Source organism: Triturus cristatus, chromosome 4_1 (genome assembly GCF_964204655.1).
Source record: "Triturus cristatus chromosome 4_1, aTriCri1.1, whole genome shotgun sequence".
NCBI lineage: Eukaryota > Metazoa > Chordata > Amphibia > Caudata > Salamandridae > Triturus > Triturus cristatus.
The window spans coordinates 18702506-18728082 of NC_140585.1; the positions used below are offsets into that span (position 1 = coordinate 18702506).

General features: G+C 48.4%; 1 protein-coding gene across 1 annotated transcript in view; it reads left to right on the top strand.

The window, feature by feature from the left end:
- The first annotated feature begins 574 nt into the window (after positions 1-574).
- The window catches only part of LOC146839328 (arylsulfatase A-like), a 179685-nt gene continuing 154682 nt past the window's right edge, over positions 575-25577 (top strand). Inside the window, exon 1 of the mRNA XM_085651342.1 lies at positions 575-2182. Within this exon, the coding sequence (XP_085507468.1) occupies positions 1956-2182 (227 nt within the window). The 5' untranslated portion in view covers positions 575-1955. The remainder of the gene's footprint in view (positions 2183-25577) is intronic.

Here is a 25577-nt window from a genome sequence, read left to right on the forward strand (position 1 = left end):
GAGGGAGGAGGGTGGTGAGGATGACTTGGGAAACACAAACAGGCCGGGGAGGGGGGGCGGAGCTCAGAGGGTGGGGAGTGCGGACACGGGGAAACCCAAAGGGGGGGGGGGGGGGCGCGAGGGTACCTAGGCTAAGAGGGTGGGGAGTGAGCCAGTGAGGGCACGGGTAACTCAAACAAGGCAGGGTGCGAGTGCCCTGGCCGCAGGGGAGGGGTTGGCATACATATATATGAAAAGCACCATCAGTCAAATAGGAAAGCGAAACACAAGCAGGAGGAGCGGAGCGCGCACCCGGAAGGGAGTGAGAGGCAGACGGAGCGCAAGAGAGAGAGGGAGAGAGGGGCGAGGCAGAGAGGGAGAGACGGGGAGAGGGAGACCTTGAGAGCCGGAGAGAGCCCTTAGATCGGGATGAGAATAGGAGGGAGGGCCTGAGAGACCGAGGCGGTGAGAGGGGAAACTTGTGCGGGGGGAGAGACACACAGGAGACGAGGGGCCAGCGAGGCAGAGGTTACAGATACCGAGGGGGAGGGAGGGAGAGTGGGTCGGGGGAGGGAGGGGGGAGTAGAAGTAAGAGCACAGTGAGGAGGGCGAAGAATAAGGAAAGTGTGCGGGGGGTTAAGAGGGCAGTGAAAGTTCTGGTAGAGGGGTGAGTTCGAAGGTTCCCCATAGAACTCTCTGGGTCAGGAGTCTCTGATCCGTAGTCACTGAGCCGGGGTCACTGAGCCGGGGTCACTGAGCCTGCACAGAGTGAGTGTCCTGTTGTGACAGGCTCCGTGAGGCAGGGGAAGTAGGGACGCTCTTGTAGGGGCAGGCTCTGGATTGAGGGTTCCTCATAGAACTCTGGGTCAGGGGTCACTGAGCCGGGGTCACTGAGCCTGCACAGAGTGAGTGTCCTGTTGTGACAGGCTCCGCGAGGCAGGGGTAGTAGGGACGCTCTTGTAGGGGCAGTCTCTGGGTTGAGGGTTCCCCATAGAACTCTGGGTCAGGAGTCACTGAGCCGGGGTCACTGAGCCGGGGTCACTGAGCCTGCACAGAGTGAGTGTCCTGTTGTGACAGGCTCCGCGAGGCAGGGGTAGTAGGGACGCGCTTGTAGGGGCAGGCTCTGGATTGAGGGTTCCCCATAGAACTCTGGGTCAGGAGTCACTGAGCCGGGGTCACTGATCCGGGGGTCACTGAGCCTGCACAGAGTGAGTGTCCTGTTGTGACAGGCTCCGTGAGGCAGGGGTAGTAGGGACGCTCTTGTAGGGGCAGTCTCTGGGTTGAGGGTTCCTCATAGAACTCTGGGTCAGGGGTCACTGAGCCGGGGTCACTGAGCCTGCACAGAGTGAGTGTCCTGTTGTGACAGGCTCCGTGAGGCAGGGGAAGTAGGGACGCTCTTGTAGGGGCAGTCTCTGGGTTGAGGGTTCCTCATAGAACTCTGGGTCAGGGGTCACTGAGCCGGGGTCACTGAGCCTGCACAGAGTGAGTGTCCTGTTGTGACAGGCTCCGCGAGGCAGGGGTAGTAGGGACGCTCTTGTAGGGGCAGGCTCTGGGTTGAGGGTTCCCCATAGAACTCTGGGTCAGGGGTCACTGAGCCGGGGTCACTGAGCCGGGGGTCACTGAGCCTGCACAGAGTGAGTGTCCTGTTGGACGAGGCTCAGGCAGGTGTAGTAGGGACGCTCTTGTAGGGGCAGGCTCTGGGTTGAGGGTTCCCCATAGCACTCTGGGTCAGGGGTCACTGAGCCGGGGTCATTGAGCCGGGGTCACTGAGCCTGGACACAGTTAGTGTCCTGTTGTGACAGGCTCCGCGAGGCAGGGGTAGTAGGGACGCTCTTGTAGGGACAGGCTCTGGGTTGAGTTTGAAGGTTCCCCATTGACCTCTCTGGGTCAGGGGTCACTGAGCCTGGAGAGCGGGAGTGCCCTGTTGGACGAGGCTCAGGCAGGGGTAGTAGGGACATTCTTGTAGGCTCTGGACAATGGCTCCCCTCTCCGTGCTCCCCCTGCTCCTGCTCGCTCAGGGGGGGCTGTGTCTGGACAGCAGTCTACCAAACATTCTGCTGCTTTTTGCTGATGATTTGGGGTACGGCGACCTGGGGTGCTACGGCCACCCAACCTCAGTGACGCCCAACTTGGACAAGTTGGCCAAAGGGGGACTTCGGTTCACAGACTTCTACTCCAGCTGTCCCGCCTGCAGCCCCTCCAGGTGAGTGCACGTGTCCCGCCTGCAGCCCCTCCAGGTGAGTGCACGTGTTCCGCCGGCAGCCCCTCCAGGTGAGTGCACGTGTCCCGCCGGCAGCCCCTCCAGGTGAGTGCACGTGTCCCGCCGGCAGCCCCTCCAGGTGAGTGCACCTGCCCCGCCTGCAGCCCCTCCAGGTGAGTGCACATGTCCTGCCAGCAGCCTCTCCAGGTGAGTGCACGTGTCCCGCCGGCAGCCCATCCAGGTGAGTGCACGTGTCCCGCCTGCAGCCCCTCCAGGTGAGTGCACATGTCCTGCCGGCAGCCCCTCCAGGTGAGTGCACGTGTCCCACCGGCAGCCCCTCCAGGTGAGTGCACATGTCCTGCCGGCAGCCCCTCCAGGTGAGTGCACGTGTCCCACCGGCAGCCCCTCCAGGTGAGTGCACGTGTCCTGCCTGCAGATCTTCCAGGTGAGTGCACTTGTCCGGCCTACATCCCCCCAGGTGAGTGCACGTGTCCCACCGGCAGCCCCTCCAGGTGAGTGCACGTGTCCTGCCTGCAGATCTTCCAGGTGAGTGCACGTGTCCAGCCTACATCTCCTCTAGGTGAGTGCACGTGTCCCGCCGTCAGCCCCTCCAGGTGAGTGCACGTGTCCCGCCGTCAGCCCCTCCAGGTGAGTGCACGTGTCCCGCCGGCAGCCCCTCCAGGTGAGTGCACGTGTCCCGCCGGCAGCCCCTCCAGGTGAGTGCACATGTCCTGCCTGAAGATCTTCCAGGTGAGTGCACGTGTCCGGCCTACATCCCCCAGGTGAGTGCACGTGTCCCACCGGCAGCCCCTCCAGGTGAGTGCACGTGTCCGGCCTACATCCCCCAGGTGAGTGCACGTGTCCAGCCTACATCCCCTCCTGGTGAGTGCACGTGTCCGGCCTACATCCCCTCTAGGTGAGTGCACGTGTCCAGCCTACATCTCCTCAAGGTGAGAGCACGTGTCCGGCCTACATCCCCCAGGTGAGTGCACGTGTCCGGCCTACATCCCCTCCAGGTGAGTGCACGTGTCCACCCTGCAGCCTCGCCAAGTGAGTGTACGTGTGTAGCCACTGGCCCCTCAAGGTGTGTGCACTCATTAGACGTGCAGCCCCTCCAGGTCAGTGCACGTGTCCAGCTTGCAGCCTCTCTATTTATTTATTTATTTACAGTGTTTTATGAAGCGCGCACATGACCCTAGCTAGGGCATCAGAGCGCTGTACATAGGGTTGAATGAACACGATGATAGGTATAGACAGGTACATCAAAAGTAAAGAGCCACAGAAGCAGATATCACATTCAATAACCGTCTTTCCGTTAATATTCCGTGAGTCCACATTGATCCAGCATCTTCAAGTTGGGTATTTGCTGCGCTCTGAACTGTTCAGATCCAGGGACCCAGGGTGGCCGTGTTCCCGCTGGTTCTCCTGTAAACGACGCGCTTCTGACTAAACGCGAGATTGCTGCCATTGTGACGTCCTTTGCGCCCTGGGGTGGGGCTCCCCGAGAGCCTGTGCCACAAATCTATTCATTAGGATCTTTTTCAGCTCTTTTTTGAAAAAAGAGTCAATGGGTTTAAACGCACCCTGGGTGGTAAGAGGTTCCAGGTCCTTGGCGCCGCCCCAGAGAAGGAGCCTGTGTACGTTTTTAGTTTTCTGAATCTTGGAGGTTCCAGCCTGAGAGAGTTAGCACTTCTTAGGTAGCGGCTGCCACCGGAGAGTCGCTTTTCTTTCTGCCATGTAACTTGGTTCTTTAAAATGTAGTGCGTTGTGTGTGAGGCAGGCAATATTCAGTTGCGTTCTTGCGTCGAGGCGAAGCCAGCCTAGATACCTCAGCGATGGGGTGATGTGGTCAAAGTGTCTAGTTCCTGTTACCAGTCTCGCTGCAGCAATAAGAGTCGTTCTGAGTGGAGCTGTTCTCGCTCTAGGTAGACCTGACAGGGTCGCCGCACCGGAATTCTATTTTGGAAACCACAAGTGATGGTACTGCTTGTTTAGGTCTGAAGTTGGTAGAAATGGTTTCAATCTCTTCAGTAATCTGAGTTGGAATGCCGCACTGCGTGTGGCACCACTGATGTGAGCTCTCATGTACTTTAGACTCTTGTCCAGTGTTATTCCAAGAGATTTAGTGGATTCAATGATGGTAGGTTTGCAATTGAGTCCATCTAGGTTCTAGAGCCAATCTTGGACTCCAGGTGAGTGCATGTGCCCAGCCTGCAGCCCCTCCAGCTGAGTGCATGTGTCCAGCCTGCAGCCCCTCCAGCTGAGTGCACATGTCCAGCCTGCAGCCTTTCCATGTGAATGCATGTTTCCATCCTGACGTGTCCAGCCTGCAGCCCCTCCAGGTAAGTCTATGTGTCAAGCCTGCAGCCAGCCCCTCTAGGTGAGTGCACGTGTCCAGCCCACGGCACGTCTGGTGAGTGCACATATCAGGCCCGCAGTTACTCCAGGTGAGTCTACGTGTCCATCCTGCAGCCCCTCCAATTGAGTGCACATGTTCAGCCCATGCCTCCTCCAGGTGGGTGCGCGAGTTCAGCCTGCAGCCCCTCTGGGTGACACCATGTGTCCAGCCTGCAGCCTCTCCAGGTGAGTGCATGTGTCCGGCTTACATCCCCTCCAGGTGAGTGCATGTGTCCAGCCTATGGCCCATCAAGGTGAGTGCAGGTGTCCAGCCTGCAGCCTCTCCAGGTGAGTGCACAAGTCCAGCCTATGGCCCCTCAGGGTGAGTGCACATATCAGGCCTGCAGTCCCTCCAGGTGAGTACACTTATCTGGCCCATTGACCCCTTTCAGATGAGTGCATGTGTCCAGCCTGCAGCCGCTCCAGGTGAGTGCATGTGTCCAGCCTGCAGCTCCTCCAGGTGAGTAAATGTGTCCAGCTTGCAGCCCCTCCAGGTGAGTTCATGTGTCCGGCTCACTGCCCCTCAAGGTGAGTGCACGTGTCCAGCCTGCAGCCCCTCTGGGTGACACCATGTGTCCAGCCTGCAGCCCCTCCAGGTGAGTGCACGTGTCAAGCCCAGGGCCCCTCCAGGTGAGTTCATGTGTCCGGCTCACTGCCCCTCAAGGTGAGTGCACATGTCCAGCCTGCAGCCCCTCCAGGTGAGTCTACGCGTTCCAGCCTGCAGCCTCTCCAGGTGAGTGCACGTGTCCAGTCCACAGAACTTCCAGGTGAGTGCAGGTATAAGGCCTGCAGTCCTTCCAGGTGAGTGCACGTGTCCATCCTGCAACCCCTCCAAGTGAGTGCACATGCCGGCCCATCGCTCCTCCAGATGAGTGCACTTGTTCAGCCTGCAGCCCCTATGGGTGGCAGCATGTGTCCAGCCTGCAGCCCCTCTAGGTGAGTGCACGGGTCCATCCACTGCCAGCTCCGCCAGGTGAGGTAAGTGCACGTATCCAACCTGCAGCCCCTCCACGTGAGTGCACATGTCCAGCCTGCAGCCCCACCAGGTGAGTGCATGTGTCCAGCCTGCAGCCCCTCCAGCTGAGTGCAAGTGTCCAGGCTGCAGCATCTCCAAGTAAGTACATGTGCCCAGCATTCAGCCCCTCATGGTGAATGCATACATCCAGCCTGTGGCTCCTCAAGGTAAGTGCATTTATTCAGCCTTCAGGCCCTCCAGTTGAGTGCACATGCCAAGCCTGCAGCCCCTCCATGTGAGCACACACATTCGGCCTATGGCTCCTCCAGGTTAGTGCATTTGTCCAGCCTGCAGCTCCTGTTCATAATACATTAGAATTTTACTACCTATTTCCTGCTAAATTCAAGCCTGAATGAAGCCAAACAGTAATACGTTTTAAGTTAAACTTTAACCTGGTCACATAAAAAAGTTGAAATATATCTTGCTCAGGACCCAAAAAAATCCATACAATGATAGAAGGTAGAGAGACCGAGTCAAAGGTAGAGGTAGGCAGAGAGAGAGGGATTTAGATTAGATAGAGAAATAGGATAGACAGTGGTCAATTGGAGAAACTAGGGGAAAACTCACTTCCCAGGGGCCCCTTGAAGGGTGGTGGCCCTGGGCTATTGCCCACTTTGCACATTCCTTACAACATCTCTGGCTAAAAGTGAACAAAGAAAAGTTGAATATAAAAATGAAAAGATAGCAAACAGGGGGGGAAAGACTCTAAAGAACAGCAGAGATTGATAAATTAAGGTTACAAGGTGTCTGTAAAATTAGAGAATATAGGCACGTGCAAAGAAATTCAGCCAGTTTCAAACAATATCCTGCACATTTAATCAACTGAAACTCCAGCCCCAAATTGGCCGAGAGGTGATTGTGAACAATTAAATAAGTAGTTTGTCTCTCGGTAGTTTCTTGAAACCTGGATGTGAGGAAATGGTCTGGATGTGAGGGACAAAGAAGTTTTAAAGTTTAGGGTCACAGCCCGAGAGGGAATTATTTAGAATGCCCATTTTGTCAAATTTGGGGACTTCAAGGTGAAGGTCAGTGTTCTGAGGTGGACAAGTGCAATCACATAGCTTCAGTTTGTTGGCAAAGTAACGAGATGGATCGGCTTATAAAATCTTATGAAGAATGGAGGACATATTGAACATGAACCTGCATTTGTTAGGAAGTCGCATGAAAATGCCTTTGTTAGGAAGTCACATGGGTCTTCTTTTGTTAGGAAGCTGCATGAATCTGACTTTGTTAGCAAGCCGAATGGATCTGCCATTGTTAGAAGCCGCATGGATCTGCCTTTGTTAGGAAGCCTCATGGATCTCCCTTTGTTAGGAAGCCGCAAACTTCTGCCTTTGTTAGGAAGCCAGCCTAGAGATGACAGGGCACGGGAGATGTGGTGGAAGCAACCAGATCCTGAGGCCAAGCGAGCAGCAGCACTCAGTATGGCTTTGAAGGGGGCTAGATGAGTGTTAGGGATGCTGGGAAGAGCGACTTTCTCATGGTCATGCCTGGAAAGGATTAAAGCTTGGATGTTTCCTCAGGTCTTGCTCAGGAAGGAAGAGTTTAATCCCATAAGAGAGGTTTGTCTGAAAGAGATATGTCAGTGAAGGATGAATCCTTCAAGTACAGTTGGGTATCGGTAGCATACTGGTGGTGGGGTAAACCAGAGTACTTTAAGAGAGCTCCTAGTGGTTGGACTAAAGATGAAACAGAGTGGGAGCTAGCACAGATCCTTGTGGGATGCCCTGATGAACAGCTGCAGGCTCAATCTTCACCACATGCAAACGATTCCCTAGTAAAGATGACAACCACTGTAGTACTGTTTCTCCGAAACCTATGTAAACGTTTGGAGTGTGGGTGAGGATTTCAGGATTGATAGAGTCAAAAACAGCTAGTAAGAGATCAAGGAGAATCAGAAGGCATGAGTCAACACTTTCCAAGATTCTGAGAGCACCATCAACATTTGCACAATGGTCTCTGTACCTTGAGCAGCTCTGAGCCCAGACTGGAACTTGTAGAACAGACTGTTCACTTTCATCAATTGGTTCAATTGCACATTGACACCTTTGAAAGGTTTTCGCTCGGGAGGAGGTCATAAGGTAAGCAATGGTTATTTAGGTCACAAGTAGAACATTAGTAGTGGGAAGAGTTAACTTATTTTCAATCAATCAGGAAATAACCCCTGGGGTAGAGAATAATAAATGAGATGGGCCCCGTGGGGCATGAGAACATGTGTGTGGGAAGGGATCTAAGGAAGTGAATAGAAGGCTCGAGTTTGGAGATAAGATGACAGCGCCCAGGCTATGAGAGGTCCCTGAAAATTGACCAGTTGTTGGGTGATTTACTGATGATTTGACTGCAAGACTTTTGGGTGTCATAAGACTCAAAGCTTCAATATGTTAGATCTTGGTGTCGAAAAAGTGGGAAAAGTCTTCACTCTTCATGTCAGGATCCAGTATTATCAGGAAAACTCTGGGCTTTGTCAACACCATGACAACCTCAAAAAGCTTTTGAATCTACTTTTGGCAATATCACCTTGGGTCCTAAGGACTCTGATTTGGCTTCCAAGACATGTTTTGGTGAATCTTGACCTGTGGGGGAGTTCAAGATTTGTCCTAGACTGATTTTGGCACCAAGATCACTCAATAAGTCAGAGATGATGCCTTTCTCCATAAAGGCCACCCATACACCACAGGTTTATGCTCAGTATTCGGGCTCAATTCTCTTTGAGGAGGGCTACATCATCCATGATTGCAGTAAGTGTGTTGTTTAAAAGATTGGTTGCAGGATTTGTGTCCTACTATGTATTAGGATGGGTAAGTCTGTGATTTAGAGAAGACTCTAGTGTCACGGCTTTTACATCTTCTAGGTTGACAATGGTTATTGATGTGGAGATGGACGGTCAAATGGAATTTGATAGTGATAAGACCGGTGCACAGGAATAACATCTGAGGTGTGTATGAGAACCTTCCCATCAAGTATCAGGTCAGGAATAGCCTCTTTAATATGTGTGGGTTTCATAGACTATTGAGTAAACTCATCCGTGAGGAAGGAGTCGATAGTGTTAAAGTCAATGCAATGTTCAGTTAAAGTTTTTTTGTCGCTGGGTTGAAGGTAGATCATGTTGATTTTTTTAGGTTTGGTGTTGAGGCTTTAATGTCTATTTTGATGCACTGGAGAACAGGGCAAACTTATGGTCCAAATTATTTGCAGGGAATAGTTATTTTGTGGACCACAGTTACTCTGCGCCTCGTTTTGTCTTCCTCGTTGGAGGGTATGATACTATAATTTGGAGGAATCAGAAAATCTTACATCGATTGAAAGGTATAATTGAGCCAGGTTTCTGTTGGGATCCCAAAGTCAAGGCTGAAGTTGTTAATTGAGTCAGCAATCTCGTGTTGTACAGCGGATCTGCAGATGTGGAGCATGCAGCGAATATTGTTAGAGACGAGGATATGAAGGTGGTGGATTCTGGAAGAACTTCAATGTGATTTTTGGGACTCTCCCCTCTCATAGTAATGTATTGTTCAGTTAATTAAAACTCACAATTTAAAACAACCTGAGCTTTAAACATACTTTAAATGATCCTTATGTTGAATTATACCTTGAATTTTAAAATACAGTCTTTCATATTAAGCTTGTTAATATTATACTAGCAGTAGAGGTCATATCAAGTCACAGTTTTATTGTCTATTCAAGCCTCTTGAAGTGTGTAAAAGATAGATAAAGTTCTTGTCCTTCAGGGTGTAAACATGGATTGGACAGGCAAACCCACATGTAGTTTGGTCTGTTAAAGTGTTGATTAAAAGTAGTCCAGCTGCTTACTATTCTCCAGTCGCTTGTGGCTTGTGCTTGAGTCTTTCATCCACTATGTCAAAATATTGAGTAAGTCCACAGTTTAGCTGTATCTCTTCTGGGTTAATGTACAATTTTACGGTCTGCCTGCAGGTCCTAATGCCCTTCTGGTTGAATATTGGTCGAAGTGAAGCATGTCTAATGTCCATCACGCATGGGCATTTGCAATTAATGTGCACTAGGTCCTCTTTTCCTGTTCCACAAAGACGGCAGGACTGTTCTTCTAGTTCATTGCCAGGGTAGCAGGTGAGGGAGGATTGGTAAAAAATATGTACAAAAAGGTTTTAGGGAAATCTCCCCTTACCTGGAGGGTTGAGAGGTTTCTCAGTCGAAGTATGCCCCCCTAAGACAGAATTTCAGCCACAAAAAATACCCCAATAAACCAGCATGTGGTCAGTAAAACAGATTATCTAACTCTGAAAAAAAGGGGGACTCTCTAGTGTAAGGTTGCACCTAACTCAACCTGAGTGGGAGGAAGGAAAACACTCTTTGTTTAATTACCCTCACACACCCGAGTGGTGTCATGCTTCATCATCGGGTCACCCCGACGCCTACAAGTCGGGGTGGGCTCAGCCACAGTGTTGGGAGATCTTTTGATAAATGAAGACTAGGGGGATTAAAGATTAAAAAACCTCAGGCAGACCCCCGGTATCCCTTTTATTCTTGGGTCTGTCTGGGTTGTTAAAAAATCTTAAAAGGGGTCCGTAGGAGTGTTATGGTCCTAAGACCCTAGTGCCAACATGTTTCAGTCCTGGGTTGGCCATATAGGTCCTGGACTTTCTTCAGGGCAAAGAATACCCCCCTGGGTGAGACAGAGATGGGAGTCCCTATCCTGTCAATGAAGCGAGGGCAGAGTAGCTGCTCCTCGTGTGCATGTAACAGATAATTTATCCGTTATGTGTGATCCTCCATCTGTGAACATAAGAAAGGACAAAGACAGACAACCCACAAAATTAAAAATAGCATTTATACAGTATTACTGTTGTGCTTTTCACCATATCTGTGCGTGGTAGAGACCAGACATATAAGATGCCATAATTATGTGCACGTCCATGTCACCAGTCTCATCCCCTTGTGTGCCACTCATCTCGTTTTCTGTAACACACATATTCTATGTGCCAGATTATAGTGTGGTGGTGACGTTAATCGCATGCTAACACTATCTGCGTGTTAGGATGTGTACATTCCAGTGTACCAACACCGTGTTTCAGTCCCTACAAACAGCTAACCGCGTCTGTCCCTCCAACAGTATACATTAAAAGTGCAAACAACTCAATGCGTTCCTCAACACTCACACATCGACTCAATGTATTCAAAATCATTCATTCAGTTCTTACCCTGCTTGGAAAGGTAAATCGCTCCGCACAGGACCGGTAGAATACTGTGGGTGGTCCTATGGCAATTATCGTTGTTAAGAAAGTTTTGAAAGGTGGAAGAAAGGAGATCAAGTAGAACCCTTAATAATGGGGATATGAAAAGAAGTCGATCCTTTTTTTCCAAGTCAAATATACAAATGGTGTGCTTGTGCGCAGCGCATAGTACTTACTTTGTTTCAAGTTATCACCCCGCTTCTCATACCTAATTGGTACCGGTCCTCGGCTTGTGCACAGAGCCCCCGGGGATCGGTGTTTAAATATTGAAAGGTAGGGTGGGAAGAGTTACGGATGGAAACAGAACGCCCACACTCTGCAGTCGAAAATTACGTTGCGGTGTCATTGCGTGAGCACCGCGATGCGTTTGTAACATTCTTGGGCATTGTAGTTTTTAGCGGGATCTTGTAGTTCTGTATACCGCTAGAGAGATAGTGTTCATTTCTATACCGCTGTCTCATTCATATTCGATCTTCTTGTTGCGCGATTTAGACCGCATTATAGGCATATGAAAATATCTATGTACCAGGCATAATAGAGTTTTATAGAATTTAAATCAGGAAATCTGATTAGAATTAGATTCATGGGATCTGTGATGCCTTAAGGGAAGTAGGTGTTTGAATGAAATTGGAGTGTGTACAAATCTATTACAGTTATTGAGATAGTTAGTCTAAGTGGGCCAATCCGACCCCACTACTTCACTTGTCTTAATTTTGTGGGAGCATTCTTGGGTACAAAAAAGAGATGTAGTCTTCTTTTTGGTGATATTACTCTTATCAGCCTGGGTCTAGTGGTGGCTATTTCGTAGGTATTGCAGTCGAAGGACATCATGTTTCTTTCATTTGTTTAGTTGACTCCAAGGAATGGAGTCGTTCAAGCTATCCTCATAAGTTCTTAGACGGTACACCCAGCGTTGCTCTCGATCCAAGAGTTTCTTCTGCAGGTTGCCAATGCCTTTCACTTTTTCTGTCACTGTTCATCTTATGTCTGTGTCCTTATGTTGTTTCTCTCTATAGTGTGCTGTGAGTTTAGTTGCTGTTACAGCACGTCTGATTGTGCTCCTATGTTCGCTGATACGAATTTTAACCTTTCGGCTTGTCATGCCCACATAGGACAAGTCACATGGGCATTTGATGAGGTAGATCACTGAGTCCGAATTACAATTTGTGTGGGACCTTTGTTCCCATGGGGAATGTAGGCCTAAATCAAGAATTTAAGTATGTTCAGTGAATTGGCAGAGAACACATGTTCCACAAGGATAATGTCCCGTGACTGAGGGAGTGTTCCACAATGTCAATTGGTTGTTATCTCTAGATTTATATGTGTCAGTGTGTACCAATGTATCTTTCAGGCTTTTATTTCTTCTAAATGAGAACAAGGGTTTCTCATAGGTGAGTTTGTTGGATGTGAGTATTGGCCATTTCTTGTTAATTATTTTCTTTACATCATTAGAAGAAGAGTTGTATGTAGTGACAAAGATTATTTGTCCCAGTTGTGTCTTCTCATGGGCATCTTTCGGGGTATTGCGTGCTCTCTTTTTTGCTTTTTCAATGATCTTTACAGGGTACTTTTTTTGTTTCAGTTTACCTGTGAGTATTCAAGCCTTTTTCTTGTAATCTTGGAGATCAGAACAATTTTTCCGCATTCGTAAAAATTGGCCTACCGGAAGGTTCTCCCTGATTGCTTCTGAAGACCGGATTCTAGGCATCTTTGGGCTGGTGACACATAGTTTGGTAGCTGAAAGATTGCTCTGTATGTGCTACCAATTATTTTATCCAAGACCATCGCATCTTTCCCTTGCATTGGTTCGCTCCTATATGTTAGCATTGGCTGTAATCCTGCTCGAATCACCTGTAGTAGGGGATCTAGGTTCAGTCTGGTAGGGCTTTCTTCAGGAGTTTCATTGCGAGATAGCTCATGGTGCCCTTCCGACGCAAGGCCTCCATTTGGGGTTTATACGAGCCTCTGCTATCAAGTAAAACTCCGAGGTACTCGTAGTTAGTTACACGGTCTAGGCTGCACCTGTCCAAGTACCACATGATTTTCTTCGTCTTATGGTAGTTCACTGTCATAATAGTTTTTTTCTTTAAGTTAATATTTAATGCATTACGTTGTGAGAAGTTATTGGTGGTATCCAGCAGGTGTTGTAGGCCGATTGGGGTCCGGCTTATTAAAACCAAATCATCCGTGTATAGGAGATTGGACTGCGAGATTTTTCCCAAACGTGGGGTGTGTGATGTACAGTTGTCCAATTCCTCTGGAAGGTCTGCTAAGAAGAGGTTGAAAAGCAAGGGAGCTAGAACACATCCTTGTTTTAGGCCTTTAGAGTTGTTGATTCACCTTGAGAGGTGCGTTCTAGCTCCCAGCTTGATCTTAACCCAGGCATCAGTATGTAATAGGATCAACTGATTTAGAAGAGGCTTTGGTATCCCCCACTTTTCCAATTTCTGCCATAGTTTGGCGCTGTCTACATGATCAAATGTTGCGCTATAGTTTATAAAACATAAAAATAGCAAGCTCTTTGCTGCTTTGGCCGCATCCATCAGCAGAGTTAGCACCAAGATATTGGTAGTGGTTCCCTGTCCTTTGCAAAACCCCGTCTGGTTTGCGGGGATAAGGCATTTTGACGATGCCCAGGATGCTAATTCCTCTAGGACTAACCCTGCATAATACTTTGCCTCTATGTCAATAAGGGCGATGAGTCGATTATTGTTGGGATGCTCTTTTCGCCCTGTTTATCGATTGGACTAGTTATTGCTCCTTTCAAAGATGCTGGGATTGTTTCAGTTTCCTGTATGCCCTTGAAGACTGGTACCAATGCTTTGCTCCAGAATTCTGCATCATGCTTGTATAATATTGGGGTATTCTGTTTGGACCTGGGGCTCCTTCCAGCTTCTCTTTGGATATTTGTGACTTAATCTGTGATGCTGTTGATTCATTGCTGTTCCCATTACTGTTCTATAGTGTTTTTTGGCTCACTGCCCCTTCCACCCCATGGTCCTTTAGGTTAAGCAGGATCTCATCATATTTACTTCCCTCGCTGGTTCTTTGTCTGGTTCTATCTATACTTATATCGCACATATTCCTCTCGGTGATCCGCCATTTTTCTCCAGCTGTATTCCCCTCTTGAATTTTGTCATTAAAGTGGTTGTACACGTAGTGCGCCCAATCAACTTCTGTTATATGTGAGTTTATTTCCTTGTGGGCTGGCCGTTGAAGGCTATTGATTGTCCGACAGAACATGGCATGGTTTTTAAGTTTCGAGTCGTGTAGTTTCTTCCCCTAAAATTCTTCGTTCATTTGCCTTTTCTTTTCCCAGTTCATCTTTTTTAATATTACCTTCAATTTCCTCAGCTCGCATTGCAGGGCTATGTTTTGTGGTATCTTGCAAAGCTGTCTTAGTTCTTGATTTAATTTGCATTTGTGATTCTTTATCTCAGGTGAGGTTGCCTACCCTGGCAAACGACCCACTGGTTTCCCCATGATGGTCCCCGTCCTCATAGCAAAGTTTGTTCCGAGATCCATTGTGAAGACCTCCCAGGCCTCTGTTGGGTTAGCTATCAGGTTGTTTTCTTGGTGGAGGAGTGTCTTCCCAATATTGGATAGTTCTTCTATCTTATCGAACTTACACCTAGTGGAGAAGTGTGGCTCAATGGTTAGAGCGGCAGACCCTGATGCAGAGGTCTGGCCCGGGACCAGGGTTCAATTCCCCGCCTCGGTGGGTCTTGGGCTCAAAATTCCACAGACCTGACAATTCTCGCCTCGGTGTCTATTCCAATCATGGAGTCCCACTCTGCAACTCTGGGCAATAGCTTGCTTTATCTCCACAACGGCCCCCACAACGCTAAGGATGCCTGGCCTCCACCTTGGGGGTGCCCAGGAGTGGACACCTCACAGGGAAAGCCAGGATGGGTTCCACAGCAGTATTCGTACAAGCGCCTTGAGACCCTTGCGGGTGAGTAGTGCACTATACAAGTATCAATTTACATTTACACCTTATTCGTCTAAAATCCGAGGTGTGTTTGGTGCTGGCGCTTTTGCCTCCATGTGATTCCCTCTGGTTGCACTTAGCATCGCTTCTTGTGGCAGGTGGTCACTTTGTCCATTGTCGCCCATTCTAAATGATGTAGAACAAGGGAAGAGTTGCCAAGGTGAAATCTAAGTAAGAGGAGATGATTGAAGAGTGATAAGTTGGTGCTAGTGGATTATCCTTTTTAAATTGACCGTTCAACACCCTCAGGTGCAGGTGTTCAAGGTCTTTAAGCAGTTGAATTGAACATCTTGTTTGTTTATTTGAAAATGTTGGGCTTGGTTTGGTATACCCCATGCTGTGTTTAGATCCTAGGCTAGCTAGTCTTCTAAAGCTGATCCGAAGAGGTAGAGGTTGAAATCGCCGGCCATCATTATGTTCCCCGCGTCCCACTCTTCTATTATTCTTGCCAGTTCGTTAACTAATACTTTGGCCGCTTAAAGCCTATGCTTCGGATGTATGTACATATTAATTATTATGAGTGTCCGGTCTACCATGCTGATTTTATTTGTTATGGCTGTTACCTGTTTAGCACTTGGGGCTCCAATTATTGCCTTGATTTCAGCTATTGATCCTATTGTGAGTATTGGGGCGCATATCATCAGATCACCTGAGCGATGACTGAAGATTGACCCTTTGGTAGCTGGCACAATTTGTGATGTGAATCCTCGTAGGGCTATCTCGTGTTCTTCCCAGATTTCTTGGAGTAATATCAGGTCAAATGTCTTGAAATAGTTTAGTGTATCGGGATCCTCCATCTTATTCGCCAGACCATTGATGCTCCAGATACATATTCTGGTTTTTGTTGAGTCGACTAGTGGTGCTCTCAAGCTGGGTGCCCCTCGTCACTGCGTGCCCACCGTCGTTATTGTTTGCCGTATTTTAGCCCAGCTGGGAACAGATGACTGTGTTATTAGGCTGTTAGTGTTTAAGCGACTACGGTGGGATCCTGGGGAATAGCTGCGCGCTACTTTTAAAATGTATGTGACTGTGTGCGATGGTTCATTATTAAATTCTTCTAAGAGGGGAGTGGGATAGGCTAGTTTTTTTCCTGGTTCTAGCCTTATCCCCCACTGTCATTAATGATTAAGACAGCTATCTGGTTTGATTTCCATGTTGGTTTGATGTTGGTTGGAACTCAATTGAGAGGAAGTTACTGTTATTGTTAATTGGGATTTGTAAAGCGCCTAATACCGGCAGGTCTCTAAGCGCTGAGATAGAGTAGCTATGGCCCACCCAGATGAGTGATTGTTAGCCCCAGGTCAACATGTTCATTGTGTCCAGGCCTCTGTGAAGAGGAAAGTCTTCAGTTTTTTCCTAAAGGGAAGGAGGGATTTTTCCAACCGAAGGTATCCTGGTAGCTTGTTCCACAGCTGCAGGATCAAGACCGAAAAGGCTTGACCCCCTTTAGTCGTTTTGTTGAACCGTGGACAGGCCAACCGGCTGCCCTCGGATGACCAGAGGGTATGACCGGGAACGTATCTCCCTAAGCGTTCCTTGATGTATCCTGGGGCCTGTCCATGAAGGGCCTTATGGGCAAAGCAGAGGTCCTTGAATCTGGCTTGCTGTTTGAAAGGGAACCAATGTAGCTGCTGCAGCAGAGGTGTGGCCCGTGCCCGTCTGGGGTGGCATGGTGAGCAAAAGAATGATGGATTTATCCCAGATCTCTTGACTGCGGGAGAATGTTTTGATTTGTTCTGCATTCCGTCCCTCAATTGTGTGTCTTTTTCTTTCTCGCCCTAAGTGTGCCGGCTATGCCTAGCCGTAGGTCCCAGGCTCACTGTGCCACTGGAATCAAGCTATCCTGGCTGAAGAGGGGTGAAACCCCGAAACCGGTCCTAGAATGCTTGTTTCCGGTCCAGGGAGGACCTGGCTTGGCAGTTCGGGCTGGACTGTTCCCATGAGGCACAGGGTTAAGACTGATTTGCATATGGCCAGGTCTAAACTGGGGTGGCATGGTGAGCAAAAGAATGATGGATTTAACCCAGATCTCTTGACTGCGGGAGAATGTTTTGATTTGTTCTGCATTCCGTCCCTCAATTGTGTGTCTTTTGCTTTCTCGCCCTAAGTGTGCCGGCTATGCCTAGCCGTAGGTCCCAGGCTCACTGTGCCACTGGAATCAAGCTATCCTGGCTGAAGAGGGGTGAAACCCCGAAACCGGTCCTAGGATGCTTGTTTCCGGTCCAGGGAGGACCTGGCTTGGCAGTTCGGGCTGGACTGTTCCCATGAGGCACAGGGTTAAGACTGATTTGCATATGGCCAGGTCTAAACTGGGGTGGCATGGTGAGCAAAAGAATTATGGATTTAACCCAGATCTCTTGACTGGGGGAGAATGTTTTGATTTGTTCTGCATTCCGTCCCTCAATTGTGTGTCTTTTGCTTTCTCGCCCTAAGTGTGCCGGCTATGCCTAGCCGTAGGTCCCAGGCTCACTGTGCCACTGGAATCAAGCTATCCTGGCTGAAGAGGGGTGAAACCCCGAAACCGGTCCTAGGATGCTTGTTTCCGGTCCAGGGAGGACCTGGCTTGGCAGTTCGGGCTGGACTGTTCCCATGAGGCACAGGGTTAAGACTGATTTGCATATGGCCAGGTCTAAACTGGGGAGGCATGGTGAGCAAAAGAATGATGGATTTAACCCAGATCTCTTGACTGGGGGAGAATGTTTTGATTTGTTCTGCATTCCGTCCATCAATTGTGTGTCTTTTGCTTTCTCGACCTTGAAGTTCAGCCTGGCTGCATCATTCATTGCTACCTGCAGCTTGCCTAGCAGCCTCTCAGGTAATCCAATATATAGCGCATTGCCATAATCTAGGCGAGACATAATCAGTGCGGTCAACACCATCCGCGTGGTGGAAAATGAGAGGAGGGGTGATAATTTCCTCAGCTGCCTCAGCAGGCACACGCAGTTCCCAAGCATGGAGGACACTTGATTAGACAGTGTGAGTTTGTGGTCTATTTTAATGCCAAGGCTTTTTATGACTGGAGCTGGAGTCGGTGTGTCTCCCAGCTCCTGTGGCCAGAAGAGGTCAGTCCATGGGTTGTTTCTTGTGGTGATAGCTAGGACCTCCGTTTTGTCTGGGTTAACTTTAAGTGAGTTACCTGTCATCCAAATGGCCATGTATCTAAGGATATTTTGAACATGTGCGTTGGCTTGTGGGGTGCTATCAATTTGCAGGATTAGTTGCGTGCCGTCGGCGTAGTTGAACACCTGGCAGTCCATAACCCACCGAAGGTCTGAGATAGATATTGAAAAGAAGTGGAGATAGTGCTGACCCCTGTGGGACTCCGCAGGTTAGTGTCCCTCTATTGGACATGCAGTCACCCATCTGGATCCTTTGAGTGCGGTCTGTCAGGAAGGAGGTGATCCATTGGTGTACCATCCTGCAGATACCTATCTCCTTAATTTGTGCCAAGAGTTGGCAGTGGTTGACTGTGTCAAACGCCGCCGAGGGGTCTAGTAAGACCAGGGCACATAGCTTCTTGCTGCCGGCAGTGAGCATAATTTCGTCCAGCACCGACAACATCACCAACTCTGTACTGTGGTGGGCCCTGAATCCTGTCTGCCGACCCTCGAAAAGCTGATGTTCCTCTATACATAGGGACAGGGTTTTGAGGACATGCTGTTCCATTATTTTAGCAAAGAATGGGAGTTGGGATACAGGCCTATAGTTCTTCATGTTAGTGGTGTCAGCTCCCACCTTTTTCAGTAGGGGGGTTACTCTGGCTTCCTTGAAGTTACTGGGAACCCTCCCCGTTTCCAGTGAAAGATAAATCGGGGCGAGGATCTCTCCCTCAATCGCTGGAAGGGCATATTTGAATATCCTTGGTGGACATGGGTCTGCAGGTGAGCCTGACTTAATTCGGGACGCAATATGGGACAGGGAGTCATGGTCTAGCCTTGGGAAGGAGGCGATGGGCTCTTTCATGTCACATTGTGGTTCCTCCATAACCATGGGGCTCTGACTGATGGGGGTGTTATGCATGTCCGTTAAGATGTCCTTTACATTATCTAGGAGAAAGGACAGGAACCTGTTGCAGTTTCCTGGCTGGTGAATACTTCCTGTGTCTGCTTTTGACTGAGCTCCTTCAGAATTTTAAAGGTTTCTTTTTGTTTGTTAACTGCCTCCATGATCTTCGTCTCATAGTACTCACCCTCTCTTGTAAGGAAGGTTTTTTGTATGTGGCTAGCATGGCCTTGTATTCTTTAAGCGCCTCATGCTGGCATAGGGCCCGTTTCTGTCCCCTTAATTCCTCTGTGAACCAGGGGGCTCCCTCGCCCTTATTCCTCATCCTCACCCTTTCTCTACGAGCCGATGCCACCCTATTGATGGCTGCTCTCAGGTGGTTGGTGACGGATTCAGTCTTCTCCTTGAGATCCTCCGGATGTAATCTCCTCAGCGAGTTGCCTTGCAGAGCATCCCCTAGGATGCCTGCCTCAATTTTGCTCCTGCTTCGTACCATTTTCCATTCCAGAGGGGGTTGCGTGGGGCGCCTAGCTTGGGGTATCTGGAAGGTGATCAGGTAGTGGTCCGACCAACTACAAGGTTTGATATCCGTCAGTTTAGCCAGTGGCTGAGTGGACCAAATGAGGTCTAGATTATGTCCTTTTTCATGGGAGGGGAATCCACAAGCTGCTGCAGCTCCAATGTGGACATGGTCTCTTCTAACTGCCTGGCCTGTGCCTCTCTCGGTAGCTGGTCCCAATGGTAGTTGAAATCACCCACTACCAGGAGATGCTGGTACCGAGAACATAGGTCGGTGATTAATTCAGTAAGGCAGACGTTGAACCGGGGGGTTGATCGAGGGAGATGGTGCCCCACCATAATTGCCAGGCATGTTGGCTTGGAGCATACTTTTGCCACCAAAATGTCAGTGCCTTAAAGGTTTTCTCCAGACAGTTTTTCTGTTGCTAGCTGTTTATTATAGAGTAGCGCTACCCCCCCCCCTTTCCCATCCTGCCTATTATAGCATAGGGAGACGTACTCTAAGGGTAGTGCAGCTACCATGTCAGGCCCTGAGGCATCATCAAGCCAGGTTTCTGTGAACGCTAGGATGTCAAGCGACTCCTCTTGAAGGAGGGTGAAGATCTCCAGGCTATGTTTCTGGAGGGAGCATGTGTTGAGTACTAGTGTCTTTAAATCTTTAATGTTTCCTGGACCTGTGCCCTTAGGGCTCTGGGGCTGAGTGGCCCTCTCCTCTCTCTGTGTTGTGAGCAGCTTCTCGGCTAAGAGTATGCCCTCTACTTGTGGTTCCAGGGGGAGATCCTTGCGCTCTGACGCCCGCAGCTCTTCCACCGAGTATGATTGAATTTGACCAGGGGTCCTGGCCCCTGGTCCCGGTCAGGCGTGGACGGACGCAGATGGGCTTGCCTTAGAAGTGCCTTCAGCGTGCCAGCGGTGCACCCGCTGCACATCCGCTCCAGCGCACTAATTATGCTGTCCCTTGCCCCTCCCCGCCAATCAGCCATGCAGGCAGCAGCTGACTTTCCCCGTAACCACTAGATCGCTTTAGTGCAGCGGAAGTGGTGTGGAATGATGCCCCGTGAATTGTAATAGGTATGTGCCTCAGTTTCAACACATTGACATCAAATTCACAAAATTAAACAAATTAAGAACTCAGTTAGTCACAGGTTTAAAAGGGGTTTAAAAACAATGAAAGCAGGATTTGGTGGGGAGTTAATGGGTTACAGAATCACCGCAATTCAGCGCGTGCTCACAACACCTGGAGTGGCTGTAGCGCGTCTCTCAATGCTCAAAGCAAGTCTGTTGAGTTAAGATTTCCCAGACCTTTGAAAGAGTGTAGGAGTCTCATTCTGTTCCCCCTATTCAGTATATCCACTCTTCCTCTGTATTTATATTCTGGGACGAATAGGACGATATCTGTGTCTTTTGAGGCATTGGCGAGGGTGTCCTGGAGCAAGGTTACATCAAAATGTGTTTGCCTGTGTGAGGATTGGTTGGCATTTTTAATGTCGTGGGCGGTAATGCTGGCTCAGTGGATCTCCTCTGGTGCCTGATCTTCCTCCGGCTTGTTCCTACTTTGTATGACTTCCTTTGATGGATTTTGTGCCAGTCCCCTTGCGCTACTCAGTGCCTCGCTTTTCTGCTCAATTCTTTTGCTTTGTTACGTGCGCGTTGCCATGCTGCTTCCTTCAGCCCAGTCTTTTTGTTTGTCTGAGTAAACCCTAGATGACTATCACATTTTATCTCTAGTACTTTTATTGGCTTTGGAGGTTCCAACGTGTTTGGATCCCTAGTAACATTTAGTGTCATGTTTGAGGGTGCTGTCTTCCTGGCCGGGGTAGGAGTCGGAGAATTCCCTGTACCCTCATTTTCCCCAGGGTGTCCTGCGGGCTGGTTTTCCCCGGCGTAACTCTCCGCAATTACCTTCTTGTTCCTGCCCTTCCTTTTTTGTTTGCGGCAGGCTCATGCATTCTTAAATACCTCTGTACTGGCTCTTTCTTCAGTTGAGTTTGATAAGATGGAATTTTCTGAGGTTTGATTTGGGTTAGGGGATGCGCTCCCTGCACTTTGGTGTCTGGCCTGCGTGTTGTCGGTTCCGATTGTTCGTTCGTTCGGGCCTCTGCTTTCCGTGTTGACTTCAGTTGTAATATGCAGTGTGGTATTTATTTTCAAGTCTGCCAGGAGATTCCCTCGCATTGTTGGCAACGTTGATAATTTGTCAATAATTGGGGCGCAGATGCCGTCGGTTTGTGAAATGAATGTGAGTGGCTTGTGCTTCTTCTTGCCCCATCTTAATGAGGCTGTTAAGATCTTCAAGTTTCTTGTCTATCCCAGAGGTAAATTCTGATAGTGTGTAAAGAACTGTAAGCTGCATATCTAAGTTGTCTGATTGGTATTGCAATGCTGTTGCTGATAACTGAATGGTGTTTAGTAGAGTTGCCCAGAATATGTCTGTGGGAATGTTGCTCCTTACTCTGGGCACACTGGTCGCTTCCTCAACAGGTCGGTTTATAATGGGCTTTAGGTTGCATGAGGCCACTAGGTTCTCCCATTCTTGTGACGTGAGGAAGGTCATGTCGCTGTCTGTTATGTGCGAATCTTTGTGTGGTAGGTGCGGGCGCAGTCGACAGGGACGTTTTCCACCTGCTGGTTGAAAGCTGTCGGGGTGTCAGCTAGTACGCTTGTGGGCTTTGATGGTGAGCTGTCGTTTGGCTGTGATACTGTAGTCTTGCCATCCCGTCCATTCTGTGAGTTCCTCTTAGGAGAGGGAACTAGTTGATCCCTCCGGACTCTCGGGTCATTGGATCCCCGTTGTACTGGGATGCTTGAGGATTCTACAACCCACTCATTTTTGTTCCCGCTGGGCGTTGTTTTCTGATCTTGTGGGCTTATTGGTGGCCTAGCTTTTGGGCTGCTAGCCCCCTCTGATAGGGCATCTCGTCCTAGGGAGACCCTTCTCGACAGGGACATTATGTGTTTCATGTGTAGTGATTTACCTGTTAGCATCAGCTGACAACTAGGAAAGCAGGTGTGGGGGGACCAATTTGATATTCAGCAAATATGGTCAGATTGATACCCTCCAGGAGTATTGACTTGGCCAATCCACCAATACAAATGAAAAGTCCAATTGTACTGCAAGCCATACATAACCCATCAAATAATAGTGTGCAAGAAGTGTTTTCTGGTAATGATAAATCACACAAGATGGGCTAAGGGATGTAACTTATAGCCCCTGTAAATAAGTGCCTGAGTCCAGCCTGAGATCTCTGTAGGTAAGTGCCTGTGTCCAGCCTTTGACCTCCATAGGTAAGTGCCTGTGTCCAGCCTTGGACCTCTGTAGGTAAGTGTCCAGTTTCAGCCCTTTTGCAGGTAAGGTTCTGTGTGCAGTCCTACACCTCTGTAGTTAAGTGTCTGTGTCCAGTCTCAGACCTCTGTAGGTAAGTTTCTGTGTCCAGCCTTAGTCATCTGTAGGTAAGTGCCTGTGTTGAGCCTGGGACCTCTGTAGGTAAGTGCCTGTGTCCTGCCTTAGACCTCTGTAGGTAAGTGCCTGTGTCCACCAATAAGGAAAACTACCTGTCAAGTTAATTCAGAAAGGCCCTATAAAGGGTCCGGGATGGGTGACCACACACCGTGGGCGGACCAGGACAAACTTCAAATGAACAGTAATGTATTTGACTCACACTAAACTTTATTGATTTTTTAGTGTGATCAAGGTAGTTAAATAAAGTAACATTTCAAGATTCACAAGAATAAAATAGCTCAGTCCCACACATCTCATTCACAAATCACAATCATTCTCACACACATTCCACAATGACATCCATCATTTTAACCACAACATATAATATACACATTTAGTTCACATAAAGAAGAACACATTGGGATCGTAGGGCTGCCATAAGATGATTAAATAGCAATTTGGTAGTTGACATCCACAAGATGTAGGAAGTGACGTTTCAGCTACCCAGTGATCTTACGAACGCCAACGCGTGTTTCGGTGTCAAGCCCCAGCCGGGGCTACACCTTCATCAGGGCGAAGATAAGCAAAAAAGTGTGGGACAAACACACCTGTGATCAAAGACAAATAAGGTAGATTAACATTTTTAGGGCACAAGGAGAATTTGAATCAAGGAAAGTAATATGCTCCTCAACGAGAATTAACAACTTTTTATATCAACATATTTTTATCTATACGCATTTTCTTTAAAAATAGGGAAGTTCATCACTAACTGGATGCCACGGTGGTAAAGCTCAATTAAGAGATAAACAATTTAAAATTTGGAATAGAGTGCAACAACAAGATAGAGACAGAAAAAAAAGAGTAAGGAAATTTAAGCAGAACAGCTATATTTGCCCGTGTGCAAGAAATAAGGAATAGGTAGTGCATAGATCCACAGACCAAAGGAGAACTCCTCAGAAAAAACTGCGTCACCGCAGAATTAGAAGATTGAAAACATATTAATAAAAAGTATTAGGGAAAAATAGGGGAAAATTATATAAACCGATAAATAATAAAAGATGAGATAAAGAGATTGTGCTAAATACCTAATGAAAGTGTTTCGGAAAAAGAGAGAATTAGATCTAGGAGATATATATGGTAACCTTATAGCCCATCAAGGTGAGATAAGTTAAAGGGACTTCTTAGCAGAAGTGCTACAAGGTACCTAGAGGTCGTGTTCTTTTCAGACGATCAAAATGCAGCAATTCCACAGTATATGTAGTATACTTCAAGGAATATCAAAGAGCCTGCATTATATCTATCCAAGATAGTGATCAAAGAAAAGAGATTAGAAACTATCGTGGATAGTCAATAATAGGAAATCTAATAGAGAATAAAATTAACACAAATGAACAAGAAATAATCAAGATAACCTACCAATGCAGACCAAAGGGAGGAATAATCAGCTTCCAGGATGAGGACTGCGTATATGGGTAATCTCATCAACAAATAGAGCAAATGATGAAGGCAATTTTTTTCCTTCTCTTTTTTTCCTTTCTTCTTTTCTTTCTCTCTTTTCCTCGCGCCAATCCACCGCAGTAGTCAGGATTGGTGCCTAAGAAGGCCCTAGAGAAATATAGGGTCATATACCAAACTCTTTTGAAATAGCCACTCTTTTTATATTAGAGATTTGTCAATTGCACTTTTTTAACTAATTAGGAGGCTTTTGATGTTATCTAGATATTGCCGCCATATTTTTCTGCTTTGGTTATGCAGTTTTCTCGCCTTGCCCTAATGACCCTATATTTCTCTAGGGCCCATCTTTTTCATTGGCTTGTGTCTTTGTCCTTTACTAAATGCTGTCTTCCATTGATTTATAGGCCTGTTAGTCCCTCCCTATGACCGCTATGTCGTCATTTGTATCCTTATATGGCTACTGGCCCCTTTACTTCCAGTACTATTTTCTCCCCATACCTTCTCCACCCCTCCTGCAGTCTGTGCCTTCTCGCCCCTCCCAGCACTCCTGTTGTTCGTGCCTTTGCGCCCCCTACCTCCCACCCACCCATTTGCATTGCAATAGATCTCGTGTAAAATGCTAGTCCTATTGCATTGCAAATGCTTGTTCTGGGAGGTGAGCTGGTTAAAGAATGGGGAATATTGTGCCATATGGTGACATTTAAACCATACAGGGCCAGTAGATTTGACCACATACTTGTTTAGTTCTTGCCCCCTTTTCAGAGAGATTGGATTTATCAACCAAAATGAGTCGAATGGGCGTATTCTGACACCAGGGCAAACCTAACATATTGGGTCAGACGGGTGTAACCAGAGCCCCGCGGGAGTAAATGGATGTCAGCTGATTCCCTGGATATTGGCGAATCCCACTGTATCCGGTAGGGCGGACCCCGCTCCTTTAAACACCGGTTAAGCGTAACCCCTAGTCCCCCCCCCCCCCCCCGCCGGGGGCCCGTGGTTAGGGCTGCGGGCAGAAGGGAGGGTTGTCCGGGTGATTAACACAAAGAATGTGTAGGCAGTCAATGTCCTGTTTACATTGCATAATTTAATCCATCTGAGGTGACCCCACCCATCCCCCACCCCAAGCCCCGCCCCCTCACACCAACTGGCCTTTCCCTGGAAAACGTTTCCACTACTATAACTGTGGAAACCTGTCAAATTGCTACACTGTTTGGCATCTTTACTTGAGTTATCAACCTTAGAAGGATGGCGGGCTGAGCGGGCCACTCTGGCATGGAGCTCTTCACCTGCGCAGTGCACTCGTCCAGCCGCAGAAGTATCTCGACCCACCGATCTACCGGCCCAAGAGAAGTGTGCCAGCCGTGCCAGTTGGT